This window comes from Podarcis muralis, chromosome 4 (genome assembly GCF_964188315.1).
Source record: "Podarcis muralis chromosome 4, rPodMur119.hap1.1, whole genome shotgun sequence".
NCBI classification, from domain to species: domain Eukaryota; kingdom Metazoa; phylum Chordata; class Lepidosauria; order Squamata; family Lacertidae; genus Podarcis; species Podarcis muralis.
Genome location: NC_135658.1, coordinates 82,986,446 through 83,007,655, shown reverse-complemented (window position 1 = coordinate 83,007,655; position 21,210 = coordinate 82,986,446). Strand labels below are relative to the sequence as shown.

Here is a 21,210-nt window from a genome sequence, read left to right as displayed (position 1 = left end):
TTCGTGTGCATGTATCTGAAGAAGTGTGCATGCACACGAAAGCTCATACCAAGAACTAACTTAGTTGGTCTTTAAGGTGCTACTGGAAGGAATTTTTTTTGTGTTGACAACTATGATTCTGCATGGACTGGTTGCATGGCAACATGTGCAAATGGCTTTATATACCTATTAGGTCCATAAATTGCCATATAGCGTATATTCAACACAAAAAACAGTGACAATTTGTTGTTGACAAGAGACAGCTGGATATATAAAGGGCCCCAATACCTCCAGTAGCTTAGGGCCTCATCAAACCTAAATCCGGCCCTGGGCATAAGCCACAGTTTTCTTTATTAAAACAAACAAAAAACATTATAGCACAGTAACAGAGACCATTAAAAACATTGAGAACTGAGGATGTGCGGGAACTGGGCTGCGCGGGGAAGGGGTGATGGGCGCCCAATCACAAGCGGCGTTGCAGCTCCGGCCGAAACTACATTTCCCAGCATGCCGCGCGCCTCAGTCATGCCGGCGACGAGCGGAGGACGCGAGGAAAGCGCGACGAGGCAAGATGGCGGAGTTTGGGTAAGAGGATGCATCAGAAATACCATCGCTGGACCCGTGTCCTCTCCCCTCCTCACGCTTATTCCTGCCCCGCGTCTTTTTAAGGGGTTGAAAATAATTTCTGCACATTTCTTCAGGGAAAGGGGGAGGTCTTAAAAATACGTTTTGGGGTACGTGAAATGCAAACTCGCTATTGTGTCTTTGTGTTTCACTTGGTAGGTCTGGGTTAAAACATTCTAACCTTTTACATGCTGACTTATTTACTAGGGAACCACTGAATATCTCTCGCACAATTCCCGGGGCAGTGCTGAAGTAAAATAATAATTAAACCTCCATCAATAGTATGTGTATGTGTGTTTTCTAAAAAAAGGTGTCTTTGTATTTGACCCACCAATATTTTTATTGTTTCCAACAGATTCATCTTCCATTTAATTACCTAATAAAAGATGGGAGTTCAAGGACTATGGAAGCTGCTGGAGTGCTCTGGAAGACCCATAAACCCAGAAACGTTGGAAGGAAAAATCCTTGCTGTTGGTATCCTTAAAAAAAGAAAAGGAAGAAGAAAAGGGGAGGGGGATATTGTAGTGAAATCCCACAAAATTCGACAAGGAGCAGACTGGGGATGTTGCAAAGCTCCCAGAACAACAAAGAGTTAAATACTATTTTAGCTTCAAAACTAGAGCAGCAGCTAAGTTAGAAAGCACAAGCCAAAACAGAGACAAAATGCATAGCTGTCAACTTTTCCCTTTTCTTGCGAGGAATCCTATTCGGAATAAGGGAATTTCTGTTTAAAAAAGGGAAATGTTGACAGCTGCGAAAATGGTACCAAGTCAGCACAAAAGGGAGGTGGTGATGAAGAAAGCTATACAGATTATTACAAACCACAATTGCACAGCTTAAAATGATTTAAAATGCATGAACTAATAAGCTAATAAGGAATGTAAAAAACCCAGTCTCTTTCAAACCTCTTCTGATGTTTGACAGGATGTATGTGTCTCTCAGAGAGTCCTGTGGCAACCTAAACTCTTAAGAAAAATAATGTGTTGCAGGCTTTCGTGGGCTAGAGCTCACTTTGTTGGCTGCAGTGTCAGGATCTGAAATAAGCAGCTTCTTGAGATGTTCTTGTTGTTTGCATGTATCTGCTTCCCCAGTTTTCTTCCTATGAATCCTCTTCTAAGATATCAGCATTTGGCTAAATCAAGCTGTGAAAGGGGCAAGGGACCGCCATGGAAATTCCACCCACAATGCCCACCTTCTCACTTTGTTTCACCGACTTTGCAAGCTGCTGTTCTTTCGAATTCGCCCTGTCTTTGTTTTTGATGGTGAAGCACCACTTCTGAAGAGGCAAACTTTGGTACGTGTTTTATGTGACCTTGTCCAGTACTGAACTTTTTGCCAGGTACAGTATGAATTTATTTTCAGGAATAGGATTGCAACATTAGAGGTGCAGAATTGGAGCCTAGGAATTAGTTTGATTCTCCCAGCTACAACAAAATGGAGGCTCTGCTGTGTGCATCTCTAACCGAGGCAGGAATTTAATCCTTTCCCACAATGGTCAAATTTAATACGGCATTCAGTAAATCTTTGGCTCACTTGTGGAAGTATGTGTCATGAATAGAGTATGCAGTAGCTGGTCATTAATGTAAGGACTTCTAAAAAGACCATTGGACTGTTATTGTAGCTGACTTTCTACTTCATTTAACTACAAACTGCAGTTTCATAGGAAATGCAGCAAAGCTGTGCACAGCACAGTGCAAAAATATGATACCACCGTAACAACATCAGTAAAGATGTTGCATGACGATAAACCAGTTGGTAAAAAGAAGTCAAGTTCTAAACAGCAGTTTAATATGAAATGAGAATCAAATTAATGGAAAGAACAGAATCTTCTAACACAAAACATTTCACCAATGTTGTTGACAGGCTAAGCGAAGACAACGGAAAGAAGTTGCAGCTTCTGACTCCAAGAAAACATCAGAGAAGCTTTTGAAAACTTTTCTGAAAAAACAAGCTATCAAATCTGTTCTGGCAGGCAAGAGGCAAGTACATAGCCCCCCCCCCCCTCTGTCTCTCTGTGGTCCCCCTCCCAACTCTAGGTTTTGCTAATGTTGTTATTTTTCTCCTCCAGTGAGGCTGCATTCCCTAGCCTTTCAGAAATACGAAGAGAAGAAATAGATGATATTTATGTATTGCCTTCTTTACAAGAAGATGCAAAGAACAGGTGAGTTGAACATGCTTATATTATTTATATTTACAGTACAAAGTTTATATGAGCATGCAACCATTAAAGAACACTCTGCTCTCTTGCTTTTTATGGAAAATGTGTTGATAACTGACAGCTTACCAGATTTCCTTTTGTAACGTAGTTCTGATGAAGAAGATGAAAAAGAATGGGAGGAGCGAATGACCCAGAAAAAGATACTGCAAGTAACTCTCACTTTATTTAGAGTTCTTATTTACCGGTATATTATTGTGTGCATTTCTAATGGATAAGCAACATCAGCATAAATTCGTAAGTGCTGATGTGGTATCATGGCTGTGGTTAAGTAAACACCAGTGCTTAAAAACAGTGTCTTCGAAGCAACATCTGGGGAAAGACCTTTGCCTAAGACTTTTGAGAGCTGCATAGAAGGCAGTACTACGCTACCTAGATCAGTGGTATGACTCCACTTAAGGCTTTGTATGATCCTAAACATTTAAATAAAAGGACCTATAGGGCAGATACTTTTTAAGCGCAGTCCCCAAAAGTAAACTATAGAAAACTAAAACTTTCAATATTTTTGTTAGGCTCAGAAGTATGTGCATGTTTGTTTTCCTTCCTGTACTTTTGCATGGTCAGCGTGTTCCTTTTGAACTACTATCTCACGGCTCTGCTTTTTGCGTTCTGCCTTTTCCAACCTGCACAGGAAGAATTATGTGAAAACCCTCATTCTGTAGACGTTGACTCGGAAGATTTCCTGAGCTTGCCCCCTGAAGTAAAGCACGAGATCCTCACTGACATGAAGGAATTCACAAAACGAAGAAGGACGTTGTTTGAGGCCATGCCAGAGGTAATGCACAAGCCTTCCTTTTCCTTTTCAAGTGAGCGGAACAAAATCTTGCTGTGTTTAGAACAGATAAATCCCTTTTAGTAAACCAACTATCATCACGACAAGTACTTACGTAAAAATGTCAGAGTAATAGTTCTCGGTGTATAGCAGCTTATTTAAACCATTGCATAAAATGTCAAAAATAGCAACATCACAATTTAAGGTAGACGTAGGGCAGTCAAAATGAATGAATCCATAGCAGGAAGGGAATAGATTGAATGCTTCAAATACAGGATTTGCTCATTTTATTTTACTCAGTTTGCAAAATTTTTATACTTCTTGATTGTAATAAACCTTCAAAGTGGTTTTGCTAACATTCAAAGGCCAGCTTATAGGCATGTGTCTTAAGTGCCCATTTACCGTATTTTTCGCTCTATAACATGCACCTGACCATAACACGCACATTGTTTTTAGAGGAGGAAAACAAGGGAAAAAACATTCTGAATGAAACAGTGGATGTATCATTTTTGTGCTTCATGCTGTGGCCACAGACATGTGATCTGATGGTGAATTTGGGGTGACCCAATGCAAAAATCCTGAGAATTCCTGTGGATCCATGCTTTGTAACCACGTTTTTGCACCATTGCAGCCCCAGGCAACAGTGGGTGCGTGATTTTTTGGGTGCAGGCTGTAGCCATGGACATGCTATGTGATCTGATGGTGAATTTGGGGTGACCCAATGCAAAGATCCTGAGAATCCCTGTGGATCCATGCTTTGTAACCACATTTTTGCACCATTGCAGCCCCAGGCAACAGTGGGTGCGTGCTTTTTTTGGGTGCAGGCTGTAGCCATGGACATGCTATGTGATCTGATGGTGAATTTGAGGTGACCCAATGCAAAGATCCTGAGAATCCCTGTGGATCCATGCTTTGTAACCACATTTTTGCACCATTGCAGCCCCAGGCAACAGTGGGTGCGTGTTTTTTTTGGTGCAGGCTGTAGCCATGGACATGCTATGTGATCTGATGGTGAATTTGGGGTGACCCAATGCAAAGATCCTGAGGATCCATGTTGATCTATGCTTTGTAACCACATTTTAAGTGGGGGAGCGAAGGAAAAACAAAGAAGGGACATGAGAGGGGTGTGCAGAGAAGCAGCTGGCTAAGAATGCTGGAGAGGGATTTAACGGGTGGGAGGAAAGAAAGGCAAAAGTTCCCCCCCAAGCCAGCCATCTCTCTCTCTCTCCCTCTCCCTCCCCCACTCTCTCTCCCTCTCCCCCAGCAGCACCGGAGCACAGAGAGGAATTAGAAAGAACGACACTCTGCTTGCCTGGAGGGGAGGGGCTTTCCCTGCTCTTTGTTCCGTTTCAGCAAACACAGCAACGAAACAGAGGAGGGTGGGCAGTAAGACCCTGAGGCAGAATGCAGGAAAGCTGCCACTTCCTCTTTTCAGGTTTCCCTTCTCCGTGACTCGCGATTTGACTTTTGCTTGATTTTTTGGCTCCAGGGCCCACACATTCGCTCTATAACACGCACAGACATTTCCCCTTCCTTTTTAGGAGAAAAAATCTGCGTGTTATAGAGGGAAAAATACGGTATATATGGGAAGAGAAGGATGCTCTTCCAATTCTCTGGGAAACGTCACTAAGATTAAACTGTAAGGAATCCGTCCTGTCTGTTAAATGAATTTTGAGGCTCCATACACACTTAACTGGCGGTGAGCCCAAGTGAACTCAGGAAGACTTAGTTCCCAAGCAGACATGTAGTGTACTGTAAATCATAAAAATTGAGCTAAAAATCATACACTGTAGAACAAGGGTGGGGAGCCGCAGGCCTGTTGGTGTCTTGTGGAAGTCAGTCAGTAGTTCACAACTCAACCAGTGTAATGTAGCAACAGTACGTAGAGCCCCAGCAGAGTCTTAAGAGATTTCATGCTCCCAACAGGCAGTTTCTTCCAGGGACTCTGGAAAACAGCCACACAGCTCAAAGTCACAAAGTGTTTGTTGTCTCCAGACACAAGACAAAGCGAAACCCTAAAATCTACTATATACAGTTCTTCTGGTCTTTGAAGTAAAGATACGTATGTACAGAAGAATCTACTAGCATCATGGATAGCTCAGTTGGTTAGAGTGTGGTGCTGATAGCACCAAGGTTTCAGGTTTGATCCCCGTATGGGACAGCTGCATATTGCTGCATTGCAGGGGGCTGGACCAGATGATAGAGTTCTTTCCAGCTCTCAAAAAAAATATTCTATGATACTATCACCATGCTAGGTAACACTGCTGTGTAAAACCCACAGCCTCTTCCCCTGACTTCTCACAGATCCAGAGGCAGACCCTGACAGCAAACGGGAAAGGGCACGACAACCCATAAGGAAAGCAATGCCCTAGACACTATTATACGCGTCTCTACACATAGATATATTTTCTGAACCATTTGGAGGGTGAATGGCTCAGCAAGTCATACACTCAACCTTGTTGGGGTTGCTATGGTAACCCATTGCACCTGGCACCTTAGCTCAGAACATCTAGGTGTGGGAGGATGTGCTCTTCAAGACATGAGACCAAGCACTGTGTAATTTGACCCATTGTTCGCCTGACACCAACGAGGTCTAGGGGCTGAATGCAGTTCTCCACGCTTCTCTGTCTGGCCCTCAGAACTCTCTCCATGCAACCCATTCCTCTCCCCAGGCTACACCTTGTTGGGATACTGCCGGGAAGACGGGGGCATCAGGCAGGCATCGGGCAGGCCCCCAGCTGGCTCCAGCTACCAGCCGGTCTCCCTTGGAACAGCATCAAACAGCGACAGGAGCCTCAGATACATTTAGAGACCCGTGCACGCTGTGTCAGCAGAATGTGTAAATCATCACACAGCAGATGAGGGAGACAGAGAAATGTGCAAGCATATTTACAGCATTTATTCAGCATAGTTCAGGATCAAAGGAAAACATGTCTGCATCCCTTCGTGTCCAGCAAAAACAGCAGTAAGCAAAAGCAACATACAACGGAAGATCCCAGCAGACTGTGCTGGACGTAAACAGGCATGTGATACACAACAGTCATACCTGACCCTTTTAAGGTGGAATCTAACACACCTCTCTGCCCTGACCTCTGCTGCACGCTCTCATTTAGTGTTTCTTTTTTTTGCCGGGCTGGAATGTGTCCTTGAACTTTGGTAGTGCCTCTGGCTTGCTTGCATGGAGGTTGCAATTAGTGTCTTTACAAACCGGCCTACTCAGTAAAGGTGAAATATTACACGGTTGCACTGCCCACTTTTGCCCCTGACTCTACCTATCGCAGACGTTTGGCCCCTGGAAGGAAATGTGGCCCTCAAACAGAGAAAAGTTCCTCACCTCTGATGTAGTAGGTAGCCTTACATTGTGTGCTCACAACCAGAAAACTGTAAGTGGAGCTGGCACTGATTTCTCGACTTCTAAACAGCTGACCCGTAAATAGATGGTTTAGATATCTTTCACACATGTAACATTGGCCGCAGGGCACCCTGCTGTTTTCAGGCAACTGTTTTAAATCCCCCCCTTGCATAACCACTTTTTTTATATTGCAACTGTTCTTGGCTATTTAAAGCACTGCCAGGCAACCAGTTATTGTGTTTCCCTATTTAGGGTCAATAATGCTGTGATGATAGAATGCTCAGTCCTAACTCTCAGAGACACGCCTGCCGTTAATTAGCCATTTTTATCTTGTTTCCATTGCACACAGTATTCAAAGTGCCCTTATCGGTAGTGGCACCCGCCCCGTGGAACGCCCTCCCACCAGATGTCAAAGAGAAAAATAACTACCAAACTTTTAGAAGACATCTGAAGGCAGCCCTGTTTAGGGAAGCTTTTAATGTTTAATAGGTTATTGTATTTTAGTGTTTTGTTGGAAGCTGCCCAGAGTGGCTGGGGAAACCCCGCCAGATGGGCAGGGTATAAATAATAAATTATTATTATTATTATTATTATTACTTATAGTTTGTTATTCATGCCCCACTTTTCTTCAAAACTGAACGATCAGAGCATGTTATGATAATACCATAAAAGTACATCAAAACATGCATAAAACGTATTTCAAACAATAAATTTTACTATAAGGCCGGTATGATCTAATAATGTTTTATTTTCCCAGCAAGCCTACATTTTGCATACTGGAAAGTAAGATTGCAGTCCTGTATGAACTTGGTCATGCTCAGTGCCACTTTGAATTTTTATTACTAAGTGAGGATTCGAAACTAAATCTCCTGGGTCAAAGTCCCATGGTCTGCTCATAAGACTCCCTGCTTGAATCCCAGGCTCCATTCTCAGCTGCCACTTGCACTTCCGGGACCCAAAGATGTAGTGTTTGGTTCTCTTGTCAGGGAAACTAGTCAATGAGCCACAAGAGTTTTTCTCACTCCCCAAGATACCTTCTGCCCAGTATGCCATTTAAAAAAAATTTTTTTTTTTTTGCCATTCTGTTCCTGTTTATCCTCCACTGTGATACCATGATGACAAAAGATTTTTGCGTGGCCCCTGAATGCACTGCAAAGCTGTCTATTTCCAAAAACATATTGCATGTATATAAGCTTTTGATTTTTCCTCCTTTTGTACCCCATTGCGATCCTGTGATGCTAAAATGTGTTTTGTGGACCCCCCATGAACCCTGCCCCTACCTCCTTCCGTTGTTTTTAACTGATCACTCCTGTGGGTCCCCTGTTGCGATTCACAACGTCGAAAGGTTTTTATTTTGCAAGGGCCCAAGAATGTATCTTTAGAAAACAAAAAACGCAAAGGGCCGTGTTCGCTTTCACACTTCAGCTGCAACTGCTTTGATAGGGGGTTCCTTAAGGGTTTTCCGTAGTTCATTATAGCTCAAAAGAAAGTTAGCCATCTCTGCTGTGTTATATGAGGAGGAAGTTCTGCATCTTCTATTATATAACTATTCCAAAGTCAGTGGATAATTTTCAAAACTTTTTACATGTTAAATGGAACAAGCTATGTGATGGATATAATCGTTGACATTCTAAAAAGAAAAATGTCATTTTTTTAAAAAACAAAACGTTGATGATAATGTCTCCTTATGGTTGAAATACCTCCTCTTTCTCTAACACAGTACATTTATTTGCCCTGGAAATACAGGAAGTTCAATTCAAGTTTATTGAAGTGTTGTTTTTGTTGTCGTTGAAGGAGTCCAGTGACTTCTCCCAGTATCAGCTCAAGGGATTGCTTAAGAAAAGCAGCTTGAATCGGCACATAGAAAAGGTGCAGAAGGAGATGAATGAACAGCACTCGGGCCAAATCCAGAGCCAGTACGAAGAAGACGGGGGCTTCTTGAAAGAAGTGGAAACCAGGAGGGTTGTTTCGGAAGACACCTCTCACTATATCCTAATAAAAGGTAGTAGGGCAATAACGTTTCCTTCCATGAGAAAATTAAGTGTACAGTGCTATTAAAATTAAAGCAGTTTCATAACCACAACAAACTTAATTAATTAAACCAGTTTAATAACTGCAGAATAACTTCTTTTGTCTATACTCTGTTAACCATGTTTACACATAGTAATGCCTCTGAAGATGGTTCGGAAGCTTCAGCTGGTACAGAATTCAGTGACCAAGTTGCTGAGCGTATAAGGCTAATTTTGGCCCGACAGCACTGGCTGCCACTTAGCTTCCGGGCCCAATTCAGAGTGCTGTTTTTGACCTATAGAGCCTTAAGTGGCTCAGGACCGCAATACCTGAAGGGCCGCCTCTCACCCATATAAACTGCCCCAGAATCTGCATTCACCATCTGAGGCCCTTCTTCCTGTGCTTCCTCCAGCTGAGGTCTGAAGGGTGGCAACACGAGAACGGGCCTTTTCTGTGGTGGTTCTGCTTTAGTGGAATGCTCTCCTCGGGGAGCTTTGCCTGGCACCTTCATTATATACTTTTAGGCACCAGATGAAATTGTTCCTCTTCAGCCTTTGGCTGATTCATATTCTGCAGCCTTTTAAAAGTGTCTGGGAGAAGGGTGGGTATTGTTTTGCTGTTTTGTATTACTTATTTACTTCTTTTTATCCTCCATTTTATTCTGTGAACCGCCCAGAGATCTTATGATGACAGGTGGTATAAAAAGGTAAAGGGACCCCTGACCATTAGGTCCAGTCGTGGCCGACTCTGGGGTTGTGTCGCTCATCTCACTTTATTGGCCGAGGGAGCCGGCTTACAGCTTCCGGGTCATGTGGCCAGCATGACTAAGCCGCTTCTGGCGAACCAGAGCAGTGCATGGAAACACCGTTTACCTTCTCGCTGGAGCGGTACCTATTTATCTACTTGCACTTTGAGGTGCTTTCGAACTGCTAGGTTGGCAGGAGCTGGGAACGAGCAACGGGAGCTCACCCCGTCACGGGGATTCGAACCGCCGACCTTCTGATCGGCAAGTCCTAGGCTCTGTGGTTTAACCCACAGCGCCACCTGCGTCCCATAACGGGTGGTATACAAATCCTATAAATAAAATAAAAGTCATCACTCGGCTTGTATGTGATTTTAATCCCACAGTCTTTCTTTTAAACCCCTCCACCCCAAACCCTTGTATTAAGATATGAATAAACAGTAGTGATCCCTTTTCTCTCAGGTGTCCAATCCAAAGGCGATGCCCCCAGAGATATGAAAACAAAGTCAGCCAGCCATTCTTCTGCAGGGTTTCAAGATTCAGAGTCTAGAGGGAATATTACGGAGGCTCAGGTTAACAGGAAGCCCCCTCTAGAGGATATTGTAAAGGCCGAACCAACCAGCAGTTCTTCTCTAGCTCCTCCTTCTCCCAGAACTGTTCTTGCTATCCAAGCTGCCATGCTGGGAAGCAGTTCAGAGGAGGAGCTGGAAGGCGACAACAAAGATCGGCTTGATGGGGATGAAGGCAGGTCCAGCGCTCATTCTGACGCCAGCAACATGTCCCCAAGGACACTGAGGGCTATTCAGAATGTTTTATGTGATGAAGATGAGGAGGAGGATGTTGAAGCATCTTTTTGCATCCGCACTGGTGGCAGTCGAGTGAAGAAGGATATTCTTGCTAGTAGCTCGGATGAGGAGGGCCAAGTACCTGAAGATCGGCGTGAAAAAGAGCCTCCATTTTTATCTGTCGGGCATTCAGAAGGCAAACTCATTAGCCAAGACAGTGAACTGGGTCAAAGGAAGGATCTCTTGGAGAAGGATCAGAGCGTACCTGAAATCGTATGCCCTCCTTTTATGGAAAAAGTACCTTCTGTGGCAGATAAGGAAAAAGGAGGAATGGGAGCCTTGACTTCCACAACAGGCACAACTTTTGGGAAAGACGAAGGCATGGATAGTGGCACAGAGCGGCGAGAAAAGCCTTCGGCGCAGACTCCATCAGTTGTCCCAAGCCATTCAAACTTTGCAGAGGTAGCCGAAAATGGCAAAGCTGAGCATTTAGTGGAATTGGTTCAGCCGTCAGGGAAACAAGCCTCTGAAGGTCAGCAGCATGCACTCCTGTTTACTTCAGAAATGGAAAACCTCAACAGAGAAAGAAAGGAACTTCAATCACAGTCTGAAGAGAGTGATTCTGATGGTATGTGGTTGTTAAAATATATGCATATGATAAAGGAACAAACATAAACATGACAGAATGTAAGAAGGGTTCTGTGGAATGCCCTGGGCAGGGAAGCTCAGATGCATTCATTTTTGGTGATTTTTCAGGGTCAAATTAAAAACAGTTTTGTTTTGGAAGGAAGGCAACTGTTGAATTCTGCTCTCCCGCCCAGATTTTAATTGGACTAATTGATGCTTATGAAGTTGTTTTTAAATATTTTGAACCGCTTGGGTTTTACTTTAAGAAACTTGCCAGAAGAACAGGTGCAAAGAAGCCAATCGTTCTCACTTTTTCTTTTCTTTTTAATGTTGATCAGGTAGCTTCATTGAAGTGGATGCCGAAGTGAGTGGTGAACCTCAGGACGAAGCATCAGAGGTGTCCCTTGCTTCCGCTGAACAGGAGGAAGAAGCGTTGTCTGCAGAGGATGTGAAAGGGGCGGACGAAGGCCCCATGGGCAGCCTAACAGAAGACACTGGTGAGGATTCAGAGCTGTCTATACAACAGGATGCTGAAATCGAAGGCAAGGAGGATGCCGTTAACGAATGGCAGGATATTAGTATGGTAATTATTTTGTTGTCAGTAATGAGGAAAGAGCTGTATTCCCAGGGAATACAACAATTATGTTCAGTTGTTCCATAACATTTATTTATTTAATGAGAAAGATTTGCAGAGTTATTTGAAAGAGTACAAAAAGGATGAATTTGAAGTCAGTAGGAACAGAGACCATGACATCCATGAAACTCCCCTTCTTATGACTGGTTTGCTGCCTGTATTTTTCAGATTCTGCCTATGATTGAAATAGGCTATTTTTTTTTGGAAAACCCCTTCTTAAAAACAATGTGTCAGAATTTCAGATTTGACGATGCATGCGTACAGAACTGAACCAACAATGTCTTCTGCTAAATTTCTTTTCTTTGGATAGGGTTCCTCTGTTTTTGCTCTGCTAAATGCAGAATTTGGGCTTGTTTGGTGCAGAATTTTATATTTCTGGGGGTTGCTAACAATCCTGAGCATAGGTTTCTGCTGTAATTATGCCTACTACGAACTTAAACTAACATACATCGGTGCCTTGGGGCTTAACGGAACTCGGATCTTCCTTTGTTTACAGGAGGAGTTGGAAGTCTTGGAAACAAACCTTTCTGCTGAGCAAAATGCTCTAAAGGCTCAGAAGCAACAGCAGGAGCGTATTGCTGCCACTGTGACAGGACAGATGTTCTTAGAAAGTCAGGTAATGTATTTATCATCCCTTCTTGTTCTCAGTAGCCTTTAAAGATTCCCATTTTCCCAAAGGGAAGACTGAGAAATGTTGGCAAGAGTATCCAGTCAAGTTCAAGTTCAGCTCTCTTTACACTGGGTTATGCTGGCTTTGACTGTGACCGGGAAAGAGGCGAGGGAGGGAGAGTACGAACTTTTGTTTAAACTTGAGGTATTAATATTTTCCTTTCCTTATTGCATTTGAGCAATGCTCACATGATCAGTTTCACTGAATTATTTCACAGCTGCTGCAATATTCTATAGAGCGATAATTTATTGCAAAACCCCACCACCACCTATATCAAGAGACAAGCTTGCTTGTGTGCCTAATTTGAACAACGGGGATTTAAGAAGGAAGAATAAACTGGTATTTCTTAAAGTTGAGCACAGCAAATGAATATCTTTGTCCCTTCAGATTTCACAGTTCTATGATTCTGTGAGATAAAACTGAGAAACATTTGTGAAAATAAATTCCCTCCCATTACATACCAGGCAGGTGCCATCTCTGTTGTCTCCTCATCGCCTTTTGAAGACCTCCCATAAATCTTTAAATTGAGTGTTTTACCCCAGTCTACATCTGTATTGGATTTGACTTTAAAAAATAAATAAATACTCTTTTAAATACATTTTTACTGTTAAATCGCTTTGAGATCTTTCACAAGAACTGGATTAAAATAAATGGAACGAAATAAATAAAATAAGAGGAAAATATCAACATTACATTATAAGTTAGAGGCATTCCCCCCCCCCCAATACTCCACAAGCACACACATTCTCATGTTAGTAATTCCTTCACATGTTAACTTTGCATGACTTGGAAGAACAAACCGCAGAGAGAGATGTCAGTGATAAAAGCTACAAATTGCCTTTTCGTTTCTGTTTTCCACTGTGCAACTTAAATGTATCATACTGAGTTGGCTGAACGGGTTAGCAAGGGATGTATACAAACGGATTGAATGTAGCTCTTATACTAACAGAACTAGAAAGTAAAGTAGAGCCTTAACAAAATAAGTGATTATTGATGTATTGCCAAGACACACGTTAGGGAAGGAGGGGTGGAAATGGGAAAAGTCCTTATGTATTTTTCTTAGAAAGCTGGAAATAGTGTAACTGTTCCATCTCATGCAAATCCAGGCTTAAGTGACATATCACATAGCTGCAGATGCAGCAGATCCAAGCTTGCAACATCTCCATGGCAAACAGCTGTCTGCAGAAGATTTATTTGCCCTGCTCACATAGTCAATGGTCTTACCTATTTTTGACCTTTCCCTCCCCAGTAAAACTAACGCTGCACTCAAAACCAGTCACTTACTGTCTTCTAAGGGAAAAAAATTATCTACCAGAAACCACAATCACTGGCATCGTTTGTAAGTTGGGTGTGATGGCTTGCATGTGCGAATGACCCATTATACATCTAATAATGCACTTCCATGTTGCCAGATATTTCCTCTGATGCAGAGCTTTCCAGTGGAGCTGGTTCGCACATTCAACTGCCAATCATCGAGTGATACCTGTGGGTGGGTGAACGGGCCCCTCTCACCAGAGAGAAGGACAGTGGTACCTCTGGTTATGAACTTACTTCGTTCTGGAGGTCTGTTTTTAAGCTGAAATGGTTCTTATCCTGAGGCGTGCTATTGCTAATGGGGTTTCCCGCTATGCATGCGCCAAAAGCATGCTATTTCCATTTGCATCCTGGGGCAAAGTTCGCGACCGGGAGCAGCTACTTCCATGCCAGCGGAGCTCGTAACCTGAAACATTAATAACCAGTGGTACCACTGTGTTGAGTTTGTTTCTCCGTTCTCTCAGGAACTTCTGCGCCTCTTTGGCATTCCGTACATCGAAGCCCCTATGGAGGCAGAGGCTCAATGTGCCGTCTTAGACCTCACGGATCAAACCTCGGGGACAATCACGGATGACAGTGACATTTGGTTGTTTGGAGCACGACATGTGTACAAAAACTTCTTCTCTCAAAACAAGTATGTGGAATATTACCAGTACGTGGATTTCCAGAATCAGCTAGGTAAGACCAAAAACCCCCTGCTTATGCAGAAGATTTGAATTGCTCCTTTTTTTTAACCCTCTAATTGAAACAATGCAGTTTTATTATTATGATAGTGCATCAACAGTTTTGCTATTATACAGCAGATAATACAAATATATTTCCTTGTTCTTCTGATCGTTCTTCTGCTTCTGGAGGATTATAAAATTGGTGATTTAAGCAATTTAGGAATAAGTGCCCTTGAATTCAGGGGGTAACCTGCATAACACTGCTCTGTTAGTTCCACTGTCTGGAGATGTTCTGTAACTGGTTGATCCTTGTGGCTGCTGGTGTTGGTCCCTGGATTAACACTCTTAATCTTTCTGATGTTTGGCTTCCCAGATTAGGAATGAGTCATGTCTGCTCAGTAGTTAGAAACAATTGAGGCACAGCATTTATTCGGAGTAGCCTTAAAACTTGTCAGGTTTCTTGAGCTAAAAGCAAGTTCTCTCGTTAGCCTGCACTTGGAGCTTTCATATAATTTATTTAAACTAGCTTTTGCTGCCTGTGGATAGGGTAGAATAATTATTATCTGGCCTGAGTAGGGCAGCCTCAATAAAATGTGGTACCAATGTTAGCATCCTTTCTGCACCAGGTTGACATACCTTTTCTTCCCTCCCTTCAGGCTTGGATCGAAACAAGTTAATTAATCTAGCCTACCTGCTTGGTAGTGATTACACAGAAGGAATTCCTACTGTTGGCTGTGTAACAGCAATGGAGATCTTGAACGAATTTCCTGGACGAGGAATGGAGCCTCTCTTAAAACTTGTGTAGGTATTTATTTATTATTGCAGGCTATTCTCTCTCTCTCTCTCTCTCTCTCTCTCTCTCTCTCTCTCTCTGTGTGTGTGTGTGTGTGTGTTCTGGTCTGAAGCATTATGAGCTAGGATGCCTGGCAAAGGGAAATATTAGTATAACATAGAAACAATAATGAATCTGTTTATATTTCTTGTAATTACAGTGGTACCTTGGGTTACAGATGCTTCAGGTTACAGATTCTGCTAAACCAGAAATAGCACCTCAGGTTAAGAACTTTGCTTCAGGATGAGAACAGAAATCACACGGCGGCAGCGGGAGTCCCCATTAGCTAAAGCGGTGTCTCAGGTTAAGAACAGTTTCAGGTTAAAAACGGACCTCCAGAACAAATTAAGTTCTTAACCCGAGGTACCACTGTTACAGTGTTAAGCATAGAACCATGGTTTGTTGCTCCCTAACAAGCCATAATCTGAAAATCGACAGCAAACCATGGTTTAAGTCTGTCTACTGATTCATGTATAATGGGCTTTTGATTTCTCTTTGACGTTCTTTATGCTATTGTCTTCCACAAACACATTCACTGCTCTTCTGCAGATGTAATACCTTTCCCAAACTGATTTCAGCGCATGGTCATACCTGGTCACCACCCTGCTGTGCACTGGGGCAAACTGAAGACCTCCATTTTACATTGCACAGTGCAGGGAAAGGACTTATGTATGGGCTGTGTGCTCATTGTGTACTAAAAGCTGTTTTGGTTGCTGTAGTCCCTATACCTGAAGGGGCCATAAGTTTTTCAAAACTGAAGTTTCCATTGTCACTTTGACAGATGACAGTCCTGACCAACAAATCCCCAGTGTGTGTGAGAGATTTAAACATCTATTTCTGTTTTCTCAGGGAATGGTGGGCCGAGGCTCAGAAGTATAATAAAACGCGTCCCAATCCGTATGACACCAAAGTGAAGAAAAAATTGCGGCAGTTGCAGCTTGCACCCGGTTTCCCAAATCCTGCAGTAGCAGAGGCTTATCTGCATCCCGTGGTGGATGAGTCGAAAGGATTATTCGTTTGGGGAAGACCTGACGTGGAACAGATAAGAGAATATCCTTTCCCCCCCTCTGTTTTCTTTGTACTCTTGATAAGCTGTGCTTAGAAATGCTCGGGCAGAAATGTTTGTGAAACATGCAACAAATGTTGCATGCAACAAGTGTTGCATGAAAGAGCTCACGTGGTTTGCTAACACAATTCTGTGGTGCGGAGGGGATAGAAATCTCTCTCTCAATGCAAGTGTCATCCAAAAGCAGCTAACTGATGTGCCGCCTCTTGTGTGCTTCCTAATGCACAGAGTTTCTTCAAGTAGCTGTCACTAAATGCAGATGTGTGGTGCATGAAAGATACTACTTGAAAAAGAGCAAGACAAAGAGCTTCAGTCTTTGCGTGTGAAAAGTGCTGTGATACATGTATAAAATTAACAGGAAAGGGCTTGAGAATATCCCAGATTTTCATTATAAAACGTAGTACAGTGGTACCTCTGGTTAAGTACTTAATTCGTTCCGGAGGTCCGTTCTTAACCTGAAACTGTTCTTAACCTGAAGCACCACTTTAGCTAATGGGGCCTCCTGCTGCCGCTGCGCCGCAGCCGCACGATTTCTGTTCTTATCCTGAAGCAAAGTTCTTAACCTGAGGTACTATTTCTGGGTAAGCGGAGTCTGTAACCTGAAGTGTATGTAACCTGAAGCGTATGTAACCCGAGGTACCACTGTAATTGTTAGGGGGTTTTCTGCTTTTAAATGCTCATCGTGCTGCTACATAAACCTCAATCCTCTGGATCAGATTTTGAAGGGTGTGCAGTGGAGCAGTGGCTGCAAGAGATTGGCGTGGAGGAAGAAGGTCTCTTGCACAAGTTGAAGCTTGTTGTGGAAGCAGAATGGCAGCATTTGACACAATCCACATAATTGCAAATCCTGTTTTCCTGGATGTGTTTGCCGCTTTCAGGAACTTTCATTCATGCTTTCATTTCCTTTGAATTTCTATTGGCCCTTGACTCGAAACACATTTTGCCAAAGTCGTTTTGGCTGGACCAAGTTGAAAACAGACGAAGTCCTGTTGCCTGTCCTCAAGCAGCTGAATGCACAGCAGGTAACAGTAACACGCACAAATGTGTGTCTGTGGGGGTGGTGAAACTTGTTTTGCTACATCATCAAAAGGCTGTCTCCATATGCCCTGATAAATCCTGGTAAGAACAGTTAGAATGGATGTCTGTCCCCCACAAAGGTAGAAAATTAAATCATCACCTACAAATATGTCTTGAAATTTTCATCACTATGAAAGTCACTGAAAGTCTGATAAAGAATGCAAATGGTGAATTTAAATCCCAGGAATAAATTGCTCAGGGCAGACTCAAAATGCAGATAAGAGTGAGAGCTCAGCTGAGTATTTTTAAAATTTCAGAACTGGTATAGTGTTGGTGAAATGAATAGTTCACTTTTTAGAACATGTTTATCCCATCTTTTCTCTGGATCAGAATTTGGGTAGGCTCTGTTTCAGGGATGTGGTCCTCCAGAGGTTGCTGAGCTGCAACTCCCCTCATCCCCAACCATTACTGTCTAGGGCTGATAGGAATTGAAGTCCAACAACATCCCTCTTCTATATTAGCGGCCAGTGTTTTTTGCCATTGTGTCTGCTGTTTACTTTTACTTTACTTACTTTGAAAGTAAGGATTGTTTGGAAGCTGAAGGACCAGCACTGACCACTTATTCACTTATAAAACCCTGTGTCCAAACACAGGCCATTTAATGGACCTGGCTGATGAATCTTTTAGCTGGCTCAACGAGTTTATTATCTTTGAAGAAGGGGTTCGGGTTTAGGTTTGCAGGTGAACATTACATAGATCTCAAGCAGTTTAAGTGGTAAGATGCTTTGAGCTGAAAACAGAAGCCAGATAAGTACCAGAAGCCTGGAGACAGATATAAAGGGATTAGCATTTGGTTTGTGCTCAGACCTCTTGATTTCTAAGCCCAGGAGTTGGCAGGAACAGTCTTCCCACAGGTGGCTGGGAAATTTGCCAGGATCAGTGAGGCTCCTCTTCCTTTCCAACGTGTATACAAGTTATTTTCAGACCATAACTGGCGACATAAATTTGTAAGCAAACATGCTGATAACAGATGATGAGTCCTAATGTTGAGCAGACAAGAGGGCTCATCCAGATGCTATCCTGTCCTGTTCTGTGCCTCCTGGAATGTGACTAGTTACCTTTTTCTGAAACTCTCCTTTGTTCAGTGATGAAAACCAACCGTGTAGAATGGCAGGGCACTTCCCTAGCTGTGCAGAATCATAATCTCTGCACTTAGAGCTGCCTATCTGGAGAGAGTAGTCAGCATTCAGTATATCAGCCTGTGTAGAAATTGCATGAGACCCCACAGGCAGAGAACCTGGTTTTTATGCAAATTATATGCAAATACCATCTACACAGAAAATACGCAAATGAACAGCAGTCTTTATTGCATGTTTATTAGGAATTCTGGATTACTTAGACACTTTATCTCTTTCAAAATGAAACTATCCGACCCCAAACCCCATAAAACCACAAACTGCAAAATGCAGTATTTCAAAGATAAGCAGTGAACTATATGAAGCTGTGAACTATATGAACTGATCATTTACTCACCAAAGTTTAATCTGAATGAACAGATCTTCACCCTCCTACTATGAAAGATATCAGTGTCATGTTCTGGTGGACCTGTCAGGAAGGAAGTTTCACAACTGAGGTGCCGCTAACTGAAAGGTCTTGAGTAGGAACTTGCAATCTACCTTATCCTGAGCCAGATCATTGGTCCATTTAGTGCTGACTGCCAGCGGTGCTCCAGTATTTCAGACAGTTCTCTTCCACCTCTATGTGGAGATGCCTGGGATTGAACCTGGAACCTTCTGCATGCAAAGCAGATGCTCTACCACTGAGCTATGGCCATTTCCTGAGTCTGGTGCATCTTATAGCTTGCTGGGTGGAATCTCAAGAGAGGACTTCCCCATAGATCTTCATTGGTACAGTTGGCCTCAATTGGCTTGATAGGCCCAGGCAATATAGAGGGTTGAACTTAGATGCCCTGTGTCTTTTTCCTATTGCAATTAGCCTGTGCCATAATCCCTTAACATCAGTTGTGGGGATGCCCCCTTTTCTCTTCTTTGTAGACTCAGCTCCGTATCGACTCCTTCTTCAGATCAGCACAACACGAGAAGCAAGCCATCAAGAGTCAGAGGCTTCGCCGGGCTGTGACTTGCCTGAGGAGGAAAGAGAAGGAAGAAGAGCAAAACGAAGTCCTGCAGGCGACTGCGGTCATGGAGCAAGAACGCAAGCGGAGGAAAGGGAAGGATCCTGTTCGAGGTGCGAAGCAAGGACTGGCTGGAACACAGGGCCGGCGGGGCAAGAGGAGAAAAACCCCACAGCTGAAAGGGGAGGGTTGTGGAGGGGGAGGCTTCGTAGGGGAGGTTCAGCTCTCGGAGGCTGAATCGTCCAGCGCATCGTCGGCCGAAGAGTCGGAGAAGGAAGCCTCCAAAAGGTGCAAAAAAGGAGGAAATGCCCTGGTGCTTGAAGCAGACACAGCCAGCTTGGAGCTTGAAGCCAAGCTGGACGAAGTGGGGAACAGCAGCTCTAGTGCCGAGGAAGAAAAGCCTCTGGTTACAGCTAGGCCTGTATTTGAGGGCAAGAAGGCAAGGGGCAAGTCTTCCAGGGGCAGACGTAAGAAATAGTGCTAGCTAGCAACAGATAGGGAATTCTGAAAATGCTGTTTGGTATATAGCGCAATGAAATCTTCGCTAGCCAAGAATTGCTCTCCCACCTTCATTATCTTACTTTTGTATATATCAGCACGAACCTCCATGATCTTATTTTTGTATATATTAGCACTATTTATTAAATAAGGGCTTCTCTTTTTCTAATAGTGAATATGAGCTGGAATGTTTAAACCTCTTTTAAGAGGATAATATCAATATCTGTTTTCTCAAGAATGCTTCCAGGAGAATAAACAAATTTGCCTCCATTGAAGGTTCTCAAGGTGATTTTGTAATGGTGTATGTGTTTTTCATCATGGAAATTGAGTCGTTTTATAATGCAGTCAACCTGTCAGTCAGCTTCACACTTCATGAAATGCGAGCAGCAGCGTAACATACAGGGTTTCTGCATTCCGCCAGAAGAAAATAGTTTGGGCAGCTTCGACTCCTCATACCGTGCTGTTCACCTATATTAAAAAATCATTTCAGGCATGTCATCCATTGCAGAGAAATATCTGATGGGACTGGTCATTCTTCAAAAAAGCTACAGATAACTAGTAGTATCTTAACAGCATAGCTAATAGAGAACTTAACAAATAAATTCAAAAGGAGAATTGGCTTTGCATAGTGGCTGAGGAACGAACGAGGAAGATCTATGCTACGACCTTGCTATGGACCATGTCAGCTGCTGTATTGGGACGGGCAGGAATTTTTCCACTTGGCAAACTGGACCTGGCCATTTGGTTTTTGCCTACCTCATAGCAATCGTCACAACTTTGTGAGGTTAGGCATTGGGTAGGCCTTGACTTGGCTGGAGGGGAGGTTGTAGCTTCTCTTTGTGCCACCTTGGTTAAGGGGATCTGGTTAAAGCGATCTGGGAGGAGTAGCTTCTGTCTGACGCCAAGACGGGGACTAGAACCATAGCAGCATTCCAACGGGGACCCCTTGAGGGGTCATAGGGCCCCCTCAATATGTGGTTTAGCAGATGGGCTGGAGTGGCGTAATTTGACTTCACCCAATGCCAGGCCATTTACATCTGTAACTAATAAGGTTCTGGCCTATTTGAACCCATAAACCTATATGCTGTTGTTTTGTGTGCTTATTCACTCCCTAGGGAACTGCGGTTTCATGGGGTCGTGGCACGCAACTTGCCTCTGCCACGAACTCAACTAGGCATGCCACTGTGACTCAGTCTGCCCATAAATGGGGCAGGGACGAAGGAGGGTGGAAAGTCCACAAGTTAGGGAAAGAAGGAGAGAAAAGCAGAGGCACC

At 43.3% G+C, this 21,210-nt stretch overlaps 1 protein-coding gene and 1 non-coding gene across 4 annotated transcripts; one reads left to right on the top strand and one right to left on the bottom strand.

The window, feature by feature from the left end:
* The first annotated feature begins 486 nt into the window (after nt 1-486).
* ERCC5 (ERCC excision repair 5, endonuclease) lies at nt 487-20,211 on the top strand. Of its 3 annotated transcripts, none has more exons than XM_077927677.1 (16): nt 487-564; nt 959-1,077; nt 1,722-1,897; nt 2,467-2,582; nt 2,672-2,764; nt 2,910-2,970; nt 3,450-3,593; nt 8,737-8,944; nt 10,157-11,107; nt 11,445-11,689; nt 12,237-12,356; nt 14,189-14,402; nt 15,046-15,190; nt 16,071-16,273; nt 17,227-17,309; nt 19,359-20,211. In XM_077927677.1, exons 2-16 carry the CDS (start codon nt 990-992, stop codon nt 19,914-19,916), a joined length of 3,405 nt encoding a protein of 1,134 aa, XP_077783803.1. In that variant the 5' UTR covers nt 487-564; nt 959-989; the 3' UTR covers nt 19,917-20,211. The 3 variants fall into 3 exon arrangements, with proteins under 3 accessions (XP_077783803.1, XP_077783804.1, XP_077783805.1); XM_077927678.1 differs by lacking the exon at nt 487-564 and adding an exon at nt 584-713; XM_077927679.1 differs by lacking the exons at nt 487-564; nt 959-1,077; nt 1,722-1,897 and having other exon boundaries at nt 2,535-2,582; nt 3,454-3,593.
* TRNAA-UGC (transfer RNA alanine (anticodon UGC)) lies at nt 19,067-19,142 on the bottom strand. The gene has a single exon. It is a non-coding gene; the product is annotated as a tRNA-Ala (tRNA).
* Nucleotides 20,212-21,210: the final 999 nt, after the last annotated feature.